This window comes from Myiozetetes cayanensis, unplaced genomic scaffold (genome assembly GCF_022539395.1).
Source record: "Myiozetetes cayanensis isolate MyiCay16 unplaced genomic scaffold, myiCay2020 scf2-11, whole genome shotgun sequence".
NCBI lineage: Eukaryota > Metazoa > Chordata > Aves > Passeriformes > Tyrannidae > Myiozetetes > Myiozetetes cayanensis.
Window position 1 is genome coordinate 74,099,664 of NW_026087411.1, and position 15,266 is coordinate 74,114,929.

A 15,266-nucleotide genomic window follows, 5' to 3' on the forward strand; every position below is an offset into this window, starting at 1 on the left:
ATGCTTTCTCTTGAAGTCGCTGTACATAAATGGTGTGTTCTGAGTAGCTTTTTAGTGCAAAACACTCCATTTACCTTTTTTGTTTGCTGTCTGGAATGTATTTGGCATTCTTGAGCAGTGAGGGTTACCTGTGCTGTCCTTTCCTTGATATTCTGTGGACCAAATATGCTACATAATTGTTTCAATCACAATTTTTAGAGCATTTTTACTTTTGTAAATGGCATAATTTTCTGTCTATTGATACTGATTTAATACTTTTCCAAAAGCTAGGAATTATTTCTATTCAGTTAAAACAAAACTTAATAAATCTCTATGCTCTTATCTGATTTTTCCAGGTTGAAAAGATGAGGTTTTGGTTTTGTGTTGTCATTGATTTTCCTTTATTAGTAAAAAAAAGTTAATTGATATCTTTATAACACTGGATTATAAAGGATGCTAAATCCTTTCAATCCTTGAGAATGCTAAAAGGGGAGGGCAGAATAACTTTTGTCTAATTTTTAAACATGAAGTTTTTGTCATTTATTTACTAATAATATAGTCTTTTCCTTCTTCCCTTCTTCCCCTCCACGTGCTGTGTTGATGTTTCCATTTTTAGGGATGTAGTAAGAATTCAGAGGGCCAGCATTCTCTGAAACACTTCCAGGCAGCACGCACAGAACCTCATTGCATCGTTATCAACCTCAGCACCTGGATCATATGGTAAGAATGAGTATGCAGGGGTTTGTGTATGCTTGTTTATAAGGATACACGTAACTTAAAGGAGTGCCTTCTCATGATAAAGAATGATTCTGACAGATAAAATTAATACTTTCTATAGAGGAAAGGGAGGCTTTCTGGAAAGAAAATTAATTTGTCCTTTGGATTCTCTGAGAATATTTAAATCTGTAACTGAATTGGGACTGATCCATAGATGAGTATATACAAGCTGAGGGAATTCACTTCTATCCCTCTTTTTAGTGTGAAAATTGAAACCTAGATCTTAAGGAATTTTTGTAAGGTTGCTCGAGAGGGTTTTTAGAGCTGGGATGTGCATGCAGATAGTCTGAATTCTGGTTTGTTTCTTCTTTTGTTTAGGTGTTATGAATGTGATGAAGAACTGTCAACACATTGCAACAAAAAAGTTCTGGCTCAGATAGTTGACTTTCTTCAAAAACATGGTGCCAGGGCTGAACCAAGTAAGTTTGCACAAAAAGTTTAATCTGGAGACACCTGTAATGTACTGACTAAAAATTTCAGATTTTGAGTCATGTTAAAAATACAACTGAAAAATTATTTATAATATGACTATAATGCAATCTGTAATTGCACAACTTCTTGGGCAAGTAATGCCTGTCAAAACATAATGTCACTTTTTTCTACAGTTTGATGACATTTGAAAATTATTTTGGGCACTATAGGACAGTTTTTCCAAATTTTGTCTGTAATGAAAAAGGTTTATCATAGAGAAGTTGTTGCCTTAAATATAGTGCAATACAAATTAATGCACAAAAAATATGTTGAAATGTACACTATACATTTACTATAAAGGAATTGAATTTTCCTAGTATGGGTGTATCAAAGCTACAATTTTTCTGATTTAAGTTCATTCTACACAATTAAACAAAGTTGTTTAAGTGGATTTTCTAGTATTCTGTTGTTGTATGTAATGTTCATTTCTGCTGTTTGGTTTTAATTGATAGAGTGCTTGTTTCTATTAGTAGAAGATAGTATTAAATTATTTTCTTATGTTAGGAGCCTAATATACCTTCTCAATATATGTGATTGTTGATAGAACCTTGTATGTGTGGCCCTCAGCTGTCTACTGTTGATAGTGTTGACATTATTCATCTCTGCTATAACATACTTGGCAGCATTTAACCAGCTAAAGTAAACTTTTAAAACAACTGGTTGCATTTTTTAGCTGAGATAATCTACTGGTTAGAAGTAAGAATGGAGAAGGATTGCCTTACTGAATTAGACTAGGTATTCTAGCTCCTTGTGCATAAATTCTATTGGTTTTAAGAGATGTTACATATTTTTTGAGTGGAGAAAATAAAGGGCCACTTAAAAATATTATATTTTGATCAAGTCACAAGTTATATGCTAAATTATTCAGTTGTAATAAATTGATAAATTGCTACTTTTTGCATCTTTTTTCTCTTGGAGAAATGAAAATACAGTATGTGATTTTACTTTTGTTCACAGCTTCAGTTTCAAGTTCACATGTAATAAGTGGTTGTTGAAACTTTCCTGCAAATGAAAATTCTGTAATGTGTCTTTCAGTTAATGTAATGTATTCATGCAAAAAGTGGGTATGTGTACTTCCAGTGATGTTTTAAAAATGGAAGTCTGTAACCCTCTCCACTGTGGCTGTGCTGAGCAATTTGGATCACATTTGTGAAACGTCTGGGACCATTGGCCCAAAGATGATTTGCTGGGTTTTTTAAGTGGCAAGGAAAAGAGGAAAAAGCTGTTTGCCTGGGACACTCTGTTGCTTTGACCAGGCTCCTTGCAGGAAGAGGCTGGAAAACAGTCGTGTATTTATGAAAGAAATGCGTGACAGGGAAGTCCCAACCAGAGTTGGCATTCTTGTTTCATTTTGATAAATGACACACTTGCTACTTCCCCTACAGAAATCTATGTAAGGTTTTTTCCTTTCATTTAAATTAGACTACCTTTAAGGATTTTTAAAAAATAGAATCTGAAATTGAAATGTAATTCTTGCTGTTGTCCAGAACACGAAGGACACAACGAATAACTGAGAATGAACTCTACTTTTGTTTTGTTTAATTTTTATTTAGTTTAGCATGTTATTTCATGTTTTATTGACATTTTCAGTGTAACTGTCATTGTTGAAACTATTAGTTGGCATAGATTTTTAAAATTTATTTTGTATATTCAGCCATTAAAAACATAACATAATTTAAAAAATATAAAAAATAACTGGAGAGAAACAAGCAGTGTAAAGCCGACAATTGCCAATTCAATTCACGTTTCTCATTTAAAAATCAGTCTTGTGCTTTTTTTTCCCATTGCTTTTCCATTTCTTCCTAAAAAAAGCAGTCAAAATGAAGAAAGTCTTCATATCAGAATGTGGCACTGTAGCAACAATTTGTCTTACGTCTGGATTTCTTTTTGTTGTAACAACTGGGTGGCACGATGCATCATTAAAATTCAAATAACATTGTGTAGAAATTTCTGTGGAGATGCAGTATGAACATGGATATTTAAGTAACAGATAAGGGCTGCTAGGGTTTTTTTTTTTTGTTCTCAGAAGTGCAGGATTCATTTAAAGATAAAATAATCAGTTTAAACATGTAAGGGAGGGTTATATAGATTTCCTAATTAACGCATCTTGGAAAATAAACAAAAGCAAAATGCTTGTCATTCGGTACTAATGTGGTGGAATAGTGTGGCAGCAGGATCCCTGCTTTTCACTCGGCCTCTCATAAAGATTCAACTTCACTTCAGCTGTAAAAATGTGCAAATTACATTACTACTACATGACTGACTTTTGTAATTACATTAAGCGATTGAGATAAATCCCAGTGCTGGGTTCCCAAAAGAATGCTTGCAGCTGTGTGATTTTCGCATCTGATCCTATGGTTTGTTGTACCCAGCAATGCCTGCTTTCCCCTCCTCCCTCCCCCCTTTTTTTTTAAAGGAGTCTGTTTGGTTAAGAGGTCATGTTGGACACAAGATGGAAGAATAAAGCAAGATTGCTTTCCAGGGTGTACCACCCAGAAATTTGTTTTGTGGAAAAGGTTAGCAGGCCATGATGATTTCCACAGAAAGGCAGGTGCAGTATTGTCCGTGTGGCACACTTGTGAGCTTCACATGGACATAATGCACATGTAGTACACAGGAACCATGCTGAGACATTGCAATCTGTGTGTCTGCTCATTTGCTGCAGAAAACAAATTGTTTTGCAGTCTTCAAAGTGAATATTATGCGTATTTTCCTTCACAAAAGCCAAATTAGATGTCGGTGGAGACGTAAGATTGCATGGTTTATATAGAGCAGTTAATTAAATTGGTTTGTGTGGCAATAGGATGGGAAGAAAGAATATATATTCTCAAATTTCTTAGTTAAATTTATTGTTGGGAAGGTCAAGCAGAGGAATGAGATTTTGCTGGTAAGTTCAGCTGCCTACATTTGCCAATAAATGAAAGTTAGAAACTTGATTTCTATTTTAATAAATCTATTTCTATTTTTATACATCTAATAACAGATGTATAAAAATATATATAATTTTACAGTACAAGTAATAGTTGTTCACTTATGTGGAAAAACAAACAGTGTGATGAATAATTTTTCAGATTTGCATTCATCTGTGTGTATTAGCAGTTGACAAAGGATCACATGGAAAAAAACTGTATTATTTCATAAGTGATTTTTACTACATGTACATTGGAGTCAGTCATGTAAGACCGTTCTGTCTATTTAAAATTAACTAGCAAAGTAAAGCAGAATATATTGAGTCTTCAAATCTGACATACACTTTAGCAAAAAGACATTTCTGTTATTGGTCGTAAATTTTCTTTCAAATGTACATACTTGTTAGGGGCTGTGGTTAATTATGCAGCCTGCAGAGGGATGAAAACTGAATCAATGGTAAAAACTTTTTTTAGGCATCCTGTCATTTTTATTCACAGATTCTTTCCTTCCCTGTCCATGTACTTACTTACTTGTGAGGTGTAGCACAAGTCATCTGAGCGCAGAGGATCAAAACCTGTGCTTGAATAGGTTGCTCTTTCACTGTGCAGATGTCTTTAGTTTATAACATTGTGTGAGATTCAGAGAAATAAAATTGCAGTTTTTTGATCATTAATTTGGTATGGTTGTAACACTGCAAGAGAAATAAGGCTTTTAAAATGTAAAGCTAGTGACCATTTTAGAAGAAAACTGTGCTGTTTGTCCAAGGGTTAGATTCTCATTGTTGTACAGTGTTGAACAAAAAAAATCTAATTTTTTTAAATAAAAAAGGAGTGCCAGACAATTTAGTAGCATTTCATAATACAGCATGATAAGAACTTGGTAAAAGAAAGACAGTCTATTAACCTTGTTTTTACTGTGAAGACCTTCAGCTGAAGTACCAGAGTTGTATTCAATAGAAAAGGCTTGACCTTGGCATAAAAGTGCGTATTCCTGGAACCCTCATTTTTAATTAAAAAAAAAGTTGAATTGAAAAGATGAGCAAAAGTGCTTACTCTCCTAGCTGAAAGAAAAATTTGATGTCATTTATCTTCTTGCTTGCATACCATCTGCACCCCCAGGCACAGCTCAGTTTCAGCAAGGGTGGTACAGAAGTCCACGTGCACTGGAAGTGTCTGAAATACTGGCAAAGCAAATGGACAGGGAACACACAATAAGTTTTCTGGATATCTTTTCCAAGTGGATGTGTCGGCACCGTGTGTGTTTGTACATGTGGTCCAGTAACTTGCTTTGCTTCGTGGAATGAATCATTGCCTGTGTTAATGCAGGGCTTAGGAATCTCAGTTGCAGGGCTGGTGCTGTGCAGCTGTGGGACAAAACCATGTTCCCTGCCTCCTGAGAGCCTGTAAGAATACAAATGAGCAGAAATAGGCAAAAGAAAAGAGTAGCAAGAAAAGGGTGGCAGGCAAAACCCTGTAGTAGAGGATCAGTCTCTGACTGCTTTCCTCTTTCCCATGGGTCTGGTGGGAAGGGAGTTTTCTAGCATGGGGGAGAGCAGGGTGATGTCGGGAAGCTTTGCTGAGCATGGAGGCTGTGCCTATGCACAAATGCAGCTGTCTGAGGGCTGAAGGAGTGAGTGCTGGAGGTGGATGTCATGGTGGGACTAGAGGCCTACGAAGAATTGGTCAGTAGGGTGTGAGGAATTTGGTGGAGAGCTGGGCAATGGGTCTTGGGCAGAATGCTCAGGTAGGGTGTCTCTGCAGCCAGGTACACTTTGTCAAAGGAAAAGGAGGTTGTGGTGGTCAAGGCATAACTTGGGTGAGAGTTTTCCTTGTGTGACTGGATTAGGAAGGCCCCCTCTGCAGCAAAACAGCAAAAAGAGCCCAACAGAGGGTAGCCTAAATGTGTGAGCCCCAGGCACAGTCAAATACTCCCTCTCTGCTGTGGAGGGACAGGCCTGCGTGGGGCTGATGTTCACACTACCTGAGAAGGGCAGAGGTTGAGCGTTACCGTGTCAACTCTTTGAAAGATGTTATAATGAACTATGGACACAGACTAGTCTATGAATTCAATTACTTCTATGCTTTTCGCCCACCTTACTCTCATTAATGTTGATAAGGTCCTTTATAAGAAGTATTACTGCATGTGGATGGATGGCTTGGACTGCTTCTTTTCTCCTGTTTGGCAAGGAGCTGAAGGTCCTTGTGGGCAGCAGCAAATGACAGCCATTTTGATGGAATTCTTTTGCTGGGATCCTTGTTGTGTCTATACTGCCTTAAAAGTCACTTTTCATATCCAAAAGCACGCCTGTTAAAATATTACGGGATTGCAAGATTGAGCCGGCAAGAGTCCATGAAACAGCTGTTCAGTGCAAATTCACTTTAAAAAATTACATATTAGCCTTTTGATTAATAACATGCTTGTAGCCTTGGGTTAATCTTGCAGAAGGACCCTCCAGCCCCAATCTGTAGAAGTATTAGCTATCACAGTCATTACCAGCATGTCCTATTAAGACTGACCAACTCTTCACATGTCAAGTAAACATTCAGCTTCAGGCCTGTCTGTCATTTATCACTGAGCTGGGGACACTGAGCAGAGCTAAATTAAAAACTGCTGTCCCTCCTCTGGCTCTATGTCCTTAAAAATACCTGTCTTATAAGCAAGGCAGCACATAATGTTTGTAATGTCAAAACTTTTCTTTCAAGACCTTTTCACAGATAGAAAAAAACCTAGTGAAATGTTACGTGGATTGTGTTTGTAAAATTAATACAAAATGAAGAAACAGTAATTAAAACCTTCTGAGTGAAAGGATGTTCCTAGACTTCAGTAACAACATCCAGGCCTTTTCCCAATTTACTGCTACTTCTCCTTATCCCTATGCTAATTATCCAGCTTTGTGGTAATCGGATGTCTGGTTCTCATTTATTGTGTTTTATAATTGCGTATTCATCCAGCTCTTATCGCAAAGCTGGATGCTTTGGCTTTGTTTTCCCTCCCTTAAATAATTTATATGTAAGGTTCAGCAAATGGAACCTTGCTACTTGTGTGAAGCTGCCATTTAACCATGAAGTGAAATGCTTTTATCGAGTTTGCCCTGCAGATATGGTCCGCTGTGGCAGTGCTGTCCATATTTGGTGGCTGTGCAAGGAGAGCCAGGTGGTGCTGCAAAGCATAGCACAGTGAAGCGTGGACAGATCTAGGTTTGACATTTGTCATCCTGTACTGCTAAAGGGAAGAGAAAAATCTGCTTTTCCATATGCTTATGCTTTAATTTTTGCCTGCAGTTTTGTCCAGATGGCCTTGTGAACATTGTTTACTTTAAGATGCTGTCCCAGATGTTTTTGAATGCCGATGGATAAATGCAACAACTGTGGTATATACTAATACACAAATTATTTACACAATTTTGGTTTTTTTCCCCCTATTTTTTTTTTCCTTTTTAACCATCTCTTCTCCCCAGCACTACTCTGCATGGCCCACTTCTCTGAGGGGAGAACATCTCCACTTACATTATTAAACTTTTGAGAGTGAGCAATGATTTCAAGTTGCAGATATTTGGAGCTCCTATTCCCCTGCTATGGTCATTCTGGAGCTCTGTGTGGGTGGATGAGCATGCCCCTTGTAAGCATGCCAGTTAAAAGGTGTTGCTGCATGTAGCCCATGAAACAGTGAGCGTTTCAGGGTGTGAGCAGCTCATTTGTCTATCGTTGCATTCAAAACCACTTGCCTTTTTCAAGAACTTAGTCTTTTACTTTGCCCTTGTACTGTCTTAATTTTCCACACGAGTGGAGAGTAATTTAAAGCTGTGTAAGCAGTATTAACAGGAACATTTAAATATATTTTTAAACAGCAAAGCACCTCTAATTGTGTTTTGACAAACTCTGATACAATTTGGAAGAATAGGTACGCCTTGATCGTACTGTAGGGTGCAGGGAGACTGCTTCAGAGGCTTGTTGCCAGATACAACAGCTATTTTAATGACTTCTTTGTTATATAATTATATTTTTTCATCTTCTAAGCAAGAAGCTACCTAGGAGTGTACATAAAAGAACCTTTTGGCATGAGAATTTCATTAACGTAAATAGGTCTGTTAGTTATTTCTCAAGAACACTTTAATGAGACTTCAATGTGAAACTCATTAGAACAAATATATGAATTCATATGTCAAGACAGAGATTGTAGCATCACAGTTCTTGGCATCTATTAAGTCCATAACTCGTTTACATTGACATGCATTGTTAATCAATATTTAAGACACTGCAGATGTCAGTAATGTTCATATTTAGTCCTGCAACCATGACAATATGAAAGTTGCTAGTAGAATTCAAGGCTAAATATTGTTATCTCAAGTCTTTCCATTACCTCTAGGCTACAAGTTAATGACTCTCTAACTTTGCTGCCCTTATCTATTAAATAATAAGGGAAGTAGGGAATTATGTGGATGTTATACTGGTAGCATAGTTTTACAATTTTTTGATACTTGGAATTAAAACACTAGCATCGTATGTATGTGGGCTGTATTAGCAAGTCCTCAGGCTGTGACAAAGGGAGGTGGGTTGAAGAGCAAATGTAGCATTTGAGCAAACTGATAATGACTCCAGTTGGGCTGTTGACAAGGCAATTCGAATGGAGTACAATAATTGATAAAGACTTGCAGCATTCAGGTGGTAATTTTGGTTACCGCTCTTCAAATGCACCAAAAAGCAGCCTTTGTGTGGCATTTCTAATATGCCTGAGGAACATATATCTGTGCTGTCTATTGTTAACAAAGTAGCAGAGCGCATTTTTCTTTATTTATTGCTTGCATAATTTTAGAAGTTACAGGCTTATGGGACAGTATGATTTTTGTGGAAGGTTTTGTTGGATGTATGTAGTTGTTGGGAGGGGATTTGGGGATTCCCTCCCCCCCCCCCCAGGGCTTTAACTGGTGAGGTTGCATAAAAGCAGCATCTTGGAGTATCATCAAGGTATCTTTCCACATATGTTAAAATTGATAAACATAATCATGGAAGGACTACATTGATAAAACTGTGCAATTACATAGTCATATTAATCTATAGTTCAATTATAGGTTCATCAAAAATCTTACGTCTTCGTGAAGAAAACAGTGAAACAAGTGAAATACTAAAAGGAAAAAGTTCTGGTAATGGTGCATCGATTCCAGTTAAAGGAATAAATAACTTAGGAAATACTTGCTTCTTTAATGCTGTCATGCAGGTAAGATGGAAAGATCATACCACTTTCTCTTAATAGATTTCAGAAATACTAAATCTGTGTAATCTGTGGGCTTCAGAAAAGGTTCTGAGTTACCAGTTTTCATTCTGCTTTTTGAAGGTCCTTTTCAAATTCTTTTTACTCCTTGCTATCCAAGGAATATTTCCTGTTACAGCAAAAAAGAATTCTTGGATCAGTAGCATTTTGCACAGTAATGAGACAAGTGAAAAGGTCAAGTGTTTTACACACTGCATATGTGTGTGGGTTGTACTCTAGCATGTAGTTTTATTTGTAGTTCAGCATTAGCAGTCATGAGTAATGCAAGGTAATTGAGTCATGAGTAATACTGGTGGTGTGAATAGTGTTACTTTGTGTGTAACGTAAATGTCTGCACACTAAACTGTGGTGATTTTAAGCCCCTACAGTGGACGCGGTTATAAAATTACTTCTACTGATTATGATTTTTTCATAACAGAATAAGAGGAATGAGCTATACTAATACAATTCTATTGATGTTGAGTATACAACTAATCCAACAAAAAAAGTAGTAGCCTTAGCAGGTTTTATATTGGACCATCCCATTGCTTGTCAGCTGAACAGAGACATCTCTTATGTCTGCAGGCAGGAGTGAACAAATGAGGGAAAACTGCTGTGAAGGTGTTCTGCACTGGCACACTTTACCTTGTGTTTATAGTGTTGATTACGAAATTCAGTAAACAAATAGTGAAATTGTATGGAGTAGATCTACTGCAAATTGTTATCTGTCAATACTACGGGCATCACAGAGAATGGAAGGATCTGCAAAGTTAATAAAAACTAAAGAAACAGTGTTGAGTTGGTTTCTCTCCTCAATTCAGGGAGGTAGTGCTTTTCAGTGTGCCAAAACCTTTGAGCTTTATGAGGCATGATGAGAGGGACTGCGGAGTTTAAAAGAGACAAATCATTTCTGATACTAATGTCCTCACCGTAAAAAAATAAATGAATGAATCTTGTTGTTCAACAAAAATAACAAAGTTATTACTAGGAAACTATTTTGAAATTACAGAAAAAGAAATAGATACAGTTGTAGAAACAAGTCAAATCAGTGATTTTTCTAGTGCTTTTTCTAGGGGTCTGACCTAAACCTCAGTTATACATTTTGAAATAGACCTGATTTTTTCTGTCCCTTAAGCTGGAATATGTAACTAAAGAAAACTGTGTAATTGAAAGATCAGCATGTTTCTTGTGGGTTTTGATTTTTTTTTTCTTTAAGAACTTGGCACAGACTCACGTACTAAATGAACTGATGTATGAGATGAAGGAGAAAGGAACAAAGTTAAAAATCTGTCATGCTTCAGACTCTCAATTGGTAAGTATGCAGTGAGAAATAAAATTTGGGGAAATGTGGGAAGAAGCTGGAGGACAGGAAGTCACACCTCTGTTAAAGGCACACTGTTACTCTCCCATTTCTTTTGCCTTTTAATTGTTTAGCTGTTTATGTTATCTGTGAACTCATTCCTTTTACAAAAGTCATTATTCAGCCCCGGAGGAGGAGGAATAAATAACTTGCTTTCACATTTTGTGATATTGAAATATCAAATAATGCCTGGCCTTAAGTAAGAGAGGCTGGCTTATTTTTGTTTGCCATTGAATTTCTTCAGTATGAATGTATGATACAGGAAATAGTCTATTCAGCTTTAGAAAGTGTTAATAAAATATTTTATTCCAGTCTGTCCCAGCCCTTCATTGATAAGGCTTGTAAAATTTATTATGTGCTTCAGAGGCCATAGGATTAAAATGAGAGAGGCAATATTTCACTGAGGAAAAAATTTCTTCTCCTCGAGCTCATTGCAGGCATATGGGAAAGAGACTCCTGTGGCTATTATTCAAAGAATATCCTGCTGTTCCTGTCATGTCTTAAGAGACTTGGATTTTCACATGTTGTTGGCAATAAAGATAATACCCCTTTCCCTCAGCTGGTTAAAGCAAAGTGTTTATAGAAGATTTTCGCTTCTTTCTTTTTTTGCTTGTTTTTCTACTGTTTGCTGGGAGCTTTCTGGTGGCAGTGAGGGTAGAGGGGTGGTATCCTGTTTCAGATACCTCTGAAATGATGAACATTTCTGTGTTGCTGTAAGTGATGTTCATAACCTCTCTAGGCAAGAACTGTGTGGAATTCGCTGCATTGCTGTCTTTATTTCCTCCAGTGGTAGTTGTGAGCAGCCACATTTCACTAAGTTATCCTGAGCCACAGTGGAGGTCTGGAGCTTGTCTGTGCCTAAAGGCTTAGAAAGCCAGTGAGATGTTGGCTTATGCTTGATGCGAAACTTGCACAACCATAAGGTTGAAAGATTGATTTTTTTGTTTAAAGACAATGCTTACAATGTAAATAAGTATTTAGAACAAAGACTGTGGTTTATGGTCTTTTTTTTTATTTGTCAACTCAAAATTAGAGGGTTGCAGTAATCTAACTAATAGTAATGTAAAAACCTGCAGCTTCCCACTTGGTAAGGGGCATTTTTCCACATTACGATAGCGTATATAAAGCAAATACTTTATATTTGTGTGTATCTGTAGTGCTTACATTTTGTGTGGATCTGCTTTCTGAATGAGGCACCCTCTCTAATCGTTTATCTGGCTGTTGTCATCTGTTTTTCTGAGAGTCGAGCCTCCTAGCAGGGAGCACTGTGGTCGTGTATGAACCTTGGAACGTGTTAGGGAGAGCTGGTGGTCTGCGGTCGCTGTGAACCACTGCTGGTGCCTTCAGAGCACCTGGTTCTTGGAAGAACAGGGTGTGCTGTGTCTGCTGGAAGTGTGGAAATCTTGGTGTGTGGCTCACAGGTCAGAGAAGGTGGCCACCCTGTTCCTAAGGTTGAGTAACAGGGAGCCACTGAGCACTGTCTTACACTGGCCCACAGAGATGGTCACTTGGGTTGTCACTCCAGCTGAGTTTCAGGGCCATGTGGGAGTAAGAGTAAAGCAGGTAATACAGGAAGGTAGTCTGTTTTTGTGAGAATCAGACTGGCTCAATGACATACCTGTTTCCAAAATATTGGTTACCATTAATTTTCTCAACAAGAATTGTTTGGTTTTGCAACTATTACGGCTTAAACAATAAGCTTTCTCTTCAGATATTTCAATCTTGTAGGTGACAGCAACCCCAGAACACTCTTAAGACCACAGTTACATTGCTCTTTATCATGAATGTAGTAACTTGAAAGAAGTCTTTGAAATCTGATGTGCATTTTACCTTTGTTTTGAAGGATCCTTTGGTGGTAAACCTTTCCAGCCCGGGACCTTTGACTTCAGCAATGTTCTTGTTCCTTCACAGTATGAGGGAGGCTGGAAAAGGTCCTCTTTCTCCCAAAGTACTGTTCAGCCAACTGTGTCAAAAGTATGTATTTTCAGTATCTTTTACTTATTCATTTAATTTTAACTTTTAGTGGTGTGTTTCTAAAGTGTTGAATGTCTTTCGTGCTTTCTAAGGTCCCATTGGATTTTTACTGGGCAGTCCAGAAAATGTTTTAAAGTTGCAGGACTTGTTGTACTCCAGGATTGTACCTGCCCTTCATGTAATGTATGGTCTAGTTTTGAACTGAGTGTGAGGGGGCAGAAGAGGGCATGATAAAACTGAAGAAAACAAGATTACTTTTCAGGTTTTGTTTTGTATTAGCATAAAGCTGTGCTAATACTGCAAAGTGTATGTAGGTATTTTGTAAAAAAGAGTAAGATTTTAAATGGGAAACCTCTGCAATGATGTCTAACCTTGGCATCAATTCAAAATTAAAAAGGGTGTAACAAGTAAGGACTTGAAGCAGTACTGAAACGGCATATGGCTCCAGATTGCAGAGAGCTTGCAAGCCCTAAAGAAAGTCCTGTTTCTTGGTGTGGAAAATGTTTACAGTGGTGCTTTGTAGGTGCTTTCAGTTATGATGCAAACAGTCTTGTTTTTTGAAACACCTGTAGAAGACTTATTTAAGAGTTGATACAAATATTTAAACATTGACTTACAAGCAAAAGACGCTGTAGAATCAGAGTAACTGGAGGGTGGTATATCTGAATCTTACATTTAAAAAAGAATAATATTGCATGTAATTTATTTGCTACAGTATTATTTATGAAACTGTAAGCATTTTGCAGCAAGAGAATTAGGAAAGTTGCAGCCTCCTACCGAGGCTTTCCAGGACAACCTTACTGGACCATGGATTTAAAATACAGTATAAAGAAACAAAAGCTTTTAGACTAGAGCAGGGACAATTGAATACTGTAAAGAAATACATAATTACCTTTTCTTTTTTTCTCAAAACTCAACTTCAGAAACTTAATATTATATCTTTCTACTGTATTTGTCGTCCTTTCAGTTCTTTTGAGCTATAAAGGAAAATGTGTATGAAGTGACCTTACAGCAATTTTGAGTCAAACAGCAGTGTTCCCTCTTTAGCGTTGTCTACTTGGAAGAAAATATATAGGGAAGAAAAATATGTTATGTTCTCATTCCTCCTCCTCTTGTTTTGAGGCTGTCTCAAAAAAATGTGATTATAAGGATGAAATTTGGCTGAGAAATGATTAAATAACAATAGTAGTTTTTTCCCAGTAAGTGTCAAGGATAGAAGGGAAAAGATGGTATAAAACATGTTTTGAAGCCCACCTTAGCAAATTCATTGTGAAATAATGACAGTGCAGTGCACTTCAGATGCCATTTGTATTTTTAAAGTGGTAGTTATTTTGTGTCTGCTCTGTGTCTGTTTTTGTAGTCATCAAGTGATGTATAGCAGTATTAAATCTCAACTATCTAGTTTTGTTTTATTGTTTTTGGTTTTTAAGATGGACGTATACTTTAACTACCTGCTAAAATGGAAACATTTTAATGTGGGCAGTAGAATTTTGCTGTTTAGACATGTACCTGCCCACTTCTACCATCTCTTGTTTTCATTCCTACTTCTTACTTTTGTTGTTCTTGCAGAACACAACATAGATATTAATACTTCTCTAGCTCTACTGTCAATATCAAAAGTGTCAACTGCATCCTGTTAGCAAGAAGTTAGGTGTTCAGGGTCAAATAAGGGGCTGGACAAGTATGAGAGAAGGTTTTGGGTTTTTGACTGTTTTCTTATTGGTGGTGAGATAAACAAGCAAGAAGAAGGGGAGTTTCAGCAAATTCAGCAGTCTGCAGTGGTAGAAGCAGGAGAATGCAGTGTTCTGTCATGCCGTGTTTACAAAGCCTTTTTTCATCTTTTAAAGTTGGCTTTCTACTCTTCAGCAAAGCCAAACTGGAAAAGACAGCATGGTGTGATTACAGGAGTCCCAGCTAGGAAGAAGTCTGTGTTACTGCAGCATTCTCCATAAAAACTGCTTCTTGAATCCTGCCAGAAAGTTGTGTTAATGAAGTAATCTTAGAGGCATGCTCTGCTTGTGGTCTTCACATTGAATTAGCCCAAACTCTTTCTATTCAATAAGTAAAGTCCAAACAAGTTTCCTACAGAGATGGCAAGGTGGAAGTGTAAAAGGAAGAACCACACTGAAACAAAATGTTTGTATTTCAGAGAGATAAGTCAGAGAAAGACAGGATCATTAACTACTGGGGAGGAGGGCATGGGGAAGGACTTTTCATAGCAGTGGGTTGGGTTTATGTGTTTTACATAAAAGTTTGCTGATCCCGGTTGCAATCTCCTTTTTGTTTGTTTGTTTTGTTGATGTTTTTGTTTGTTGGTTTGGTTGTTCTTTTTTATTATTTTTTAGTTTATTCTTTTCCCATCACAGGTCTTGCTGTCTCAGTGCAAGTCTACAGTATATGACCATACCTTTCTTCAGTACAGAATTTATGAAGCAGATTGTGCAGATAGTATAGGATAAACTTGTCTGTGATATCAAGAATTGGAATCAGTGACCCAGGAATTGTCTTCCCAGTCCCAGCCTTTGCCATGACATTATTTTCAGTGGTT

At 37.2% G+C, this 15,266-nt stretch overlaps 1 protein-coding gene across 1 annotated transcript in view; it reads left to right on the plus strand.

The window, feature by feature from the left end:
- USP45 (ubiquitin specific peptidase 45) overlaps nucleotides 1–15,266 on the plus strand; it is a 50,757-nt gene that overhangs the window by 10,910 nt on the left and 24,581 nt on the right. The window contains 5 exon segments of the mRNA XM_050315521.1: nucleotides 596–699; nucleotides 1,075–1,175; nucleotides 9,206–9,351; nucleotides 10,601–10,696; nucleotides 12,588–12,718. Of these exon segments, the coding sequence (XP_050171478.1) occupies nucleotides 596–699; nucleotides 1,075–1,175; nucleotides 9,206–9,351; nucleotides 10,601–10,696; nucleotides 12,588–12,718 (578 nt within the window).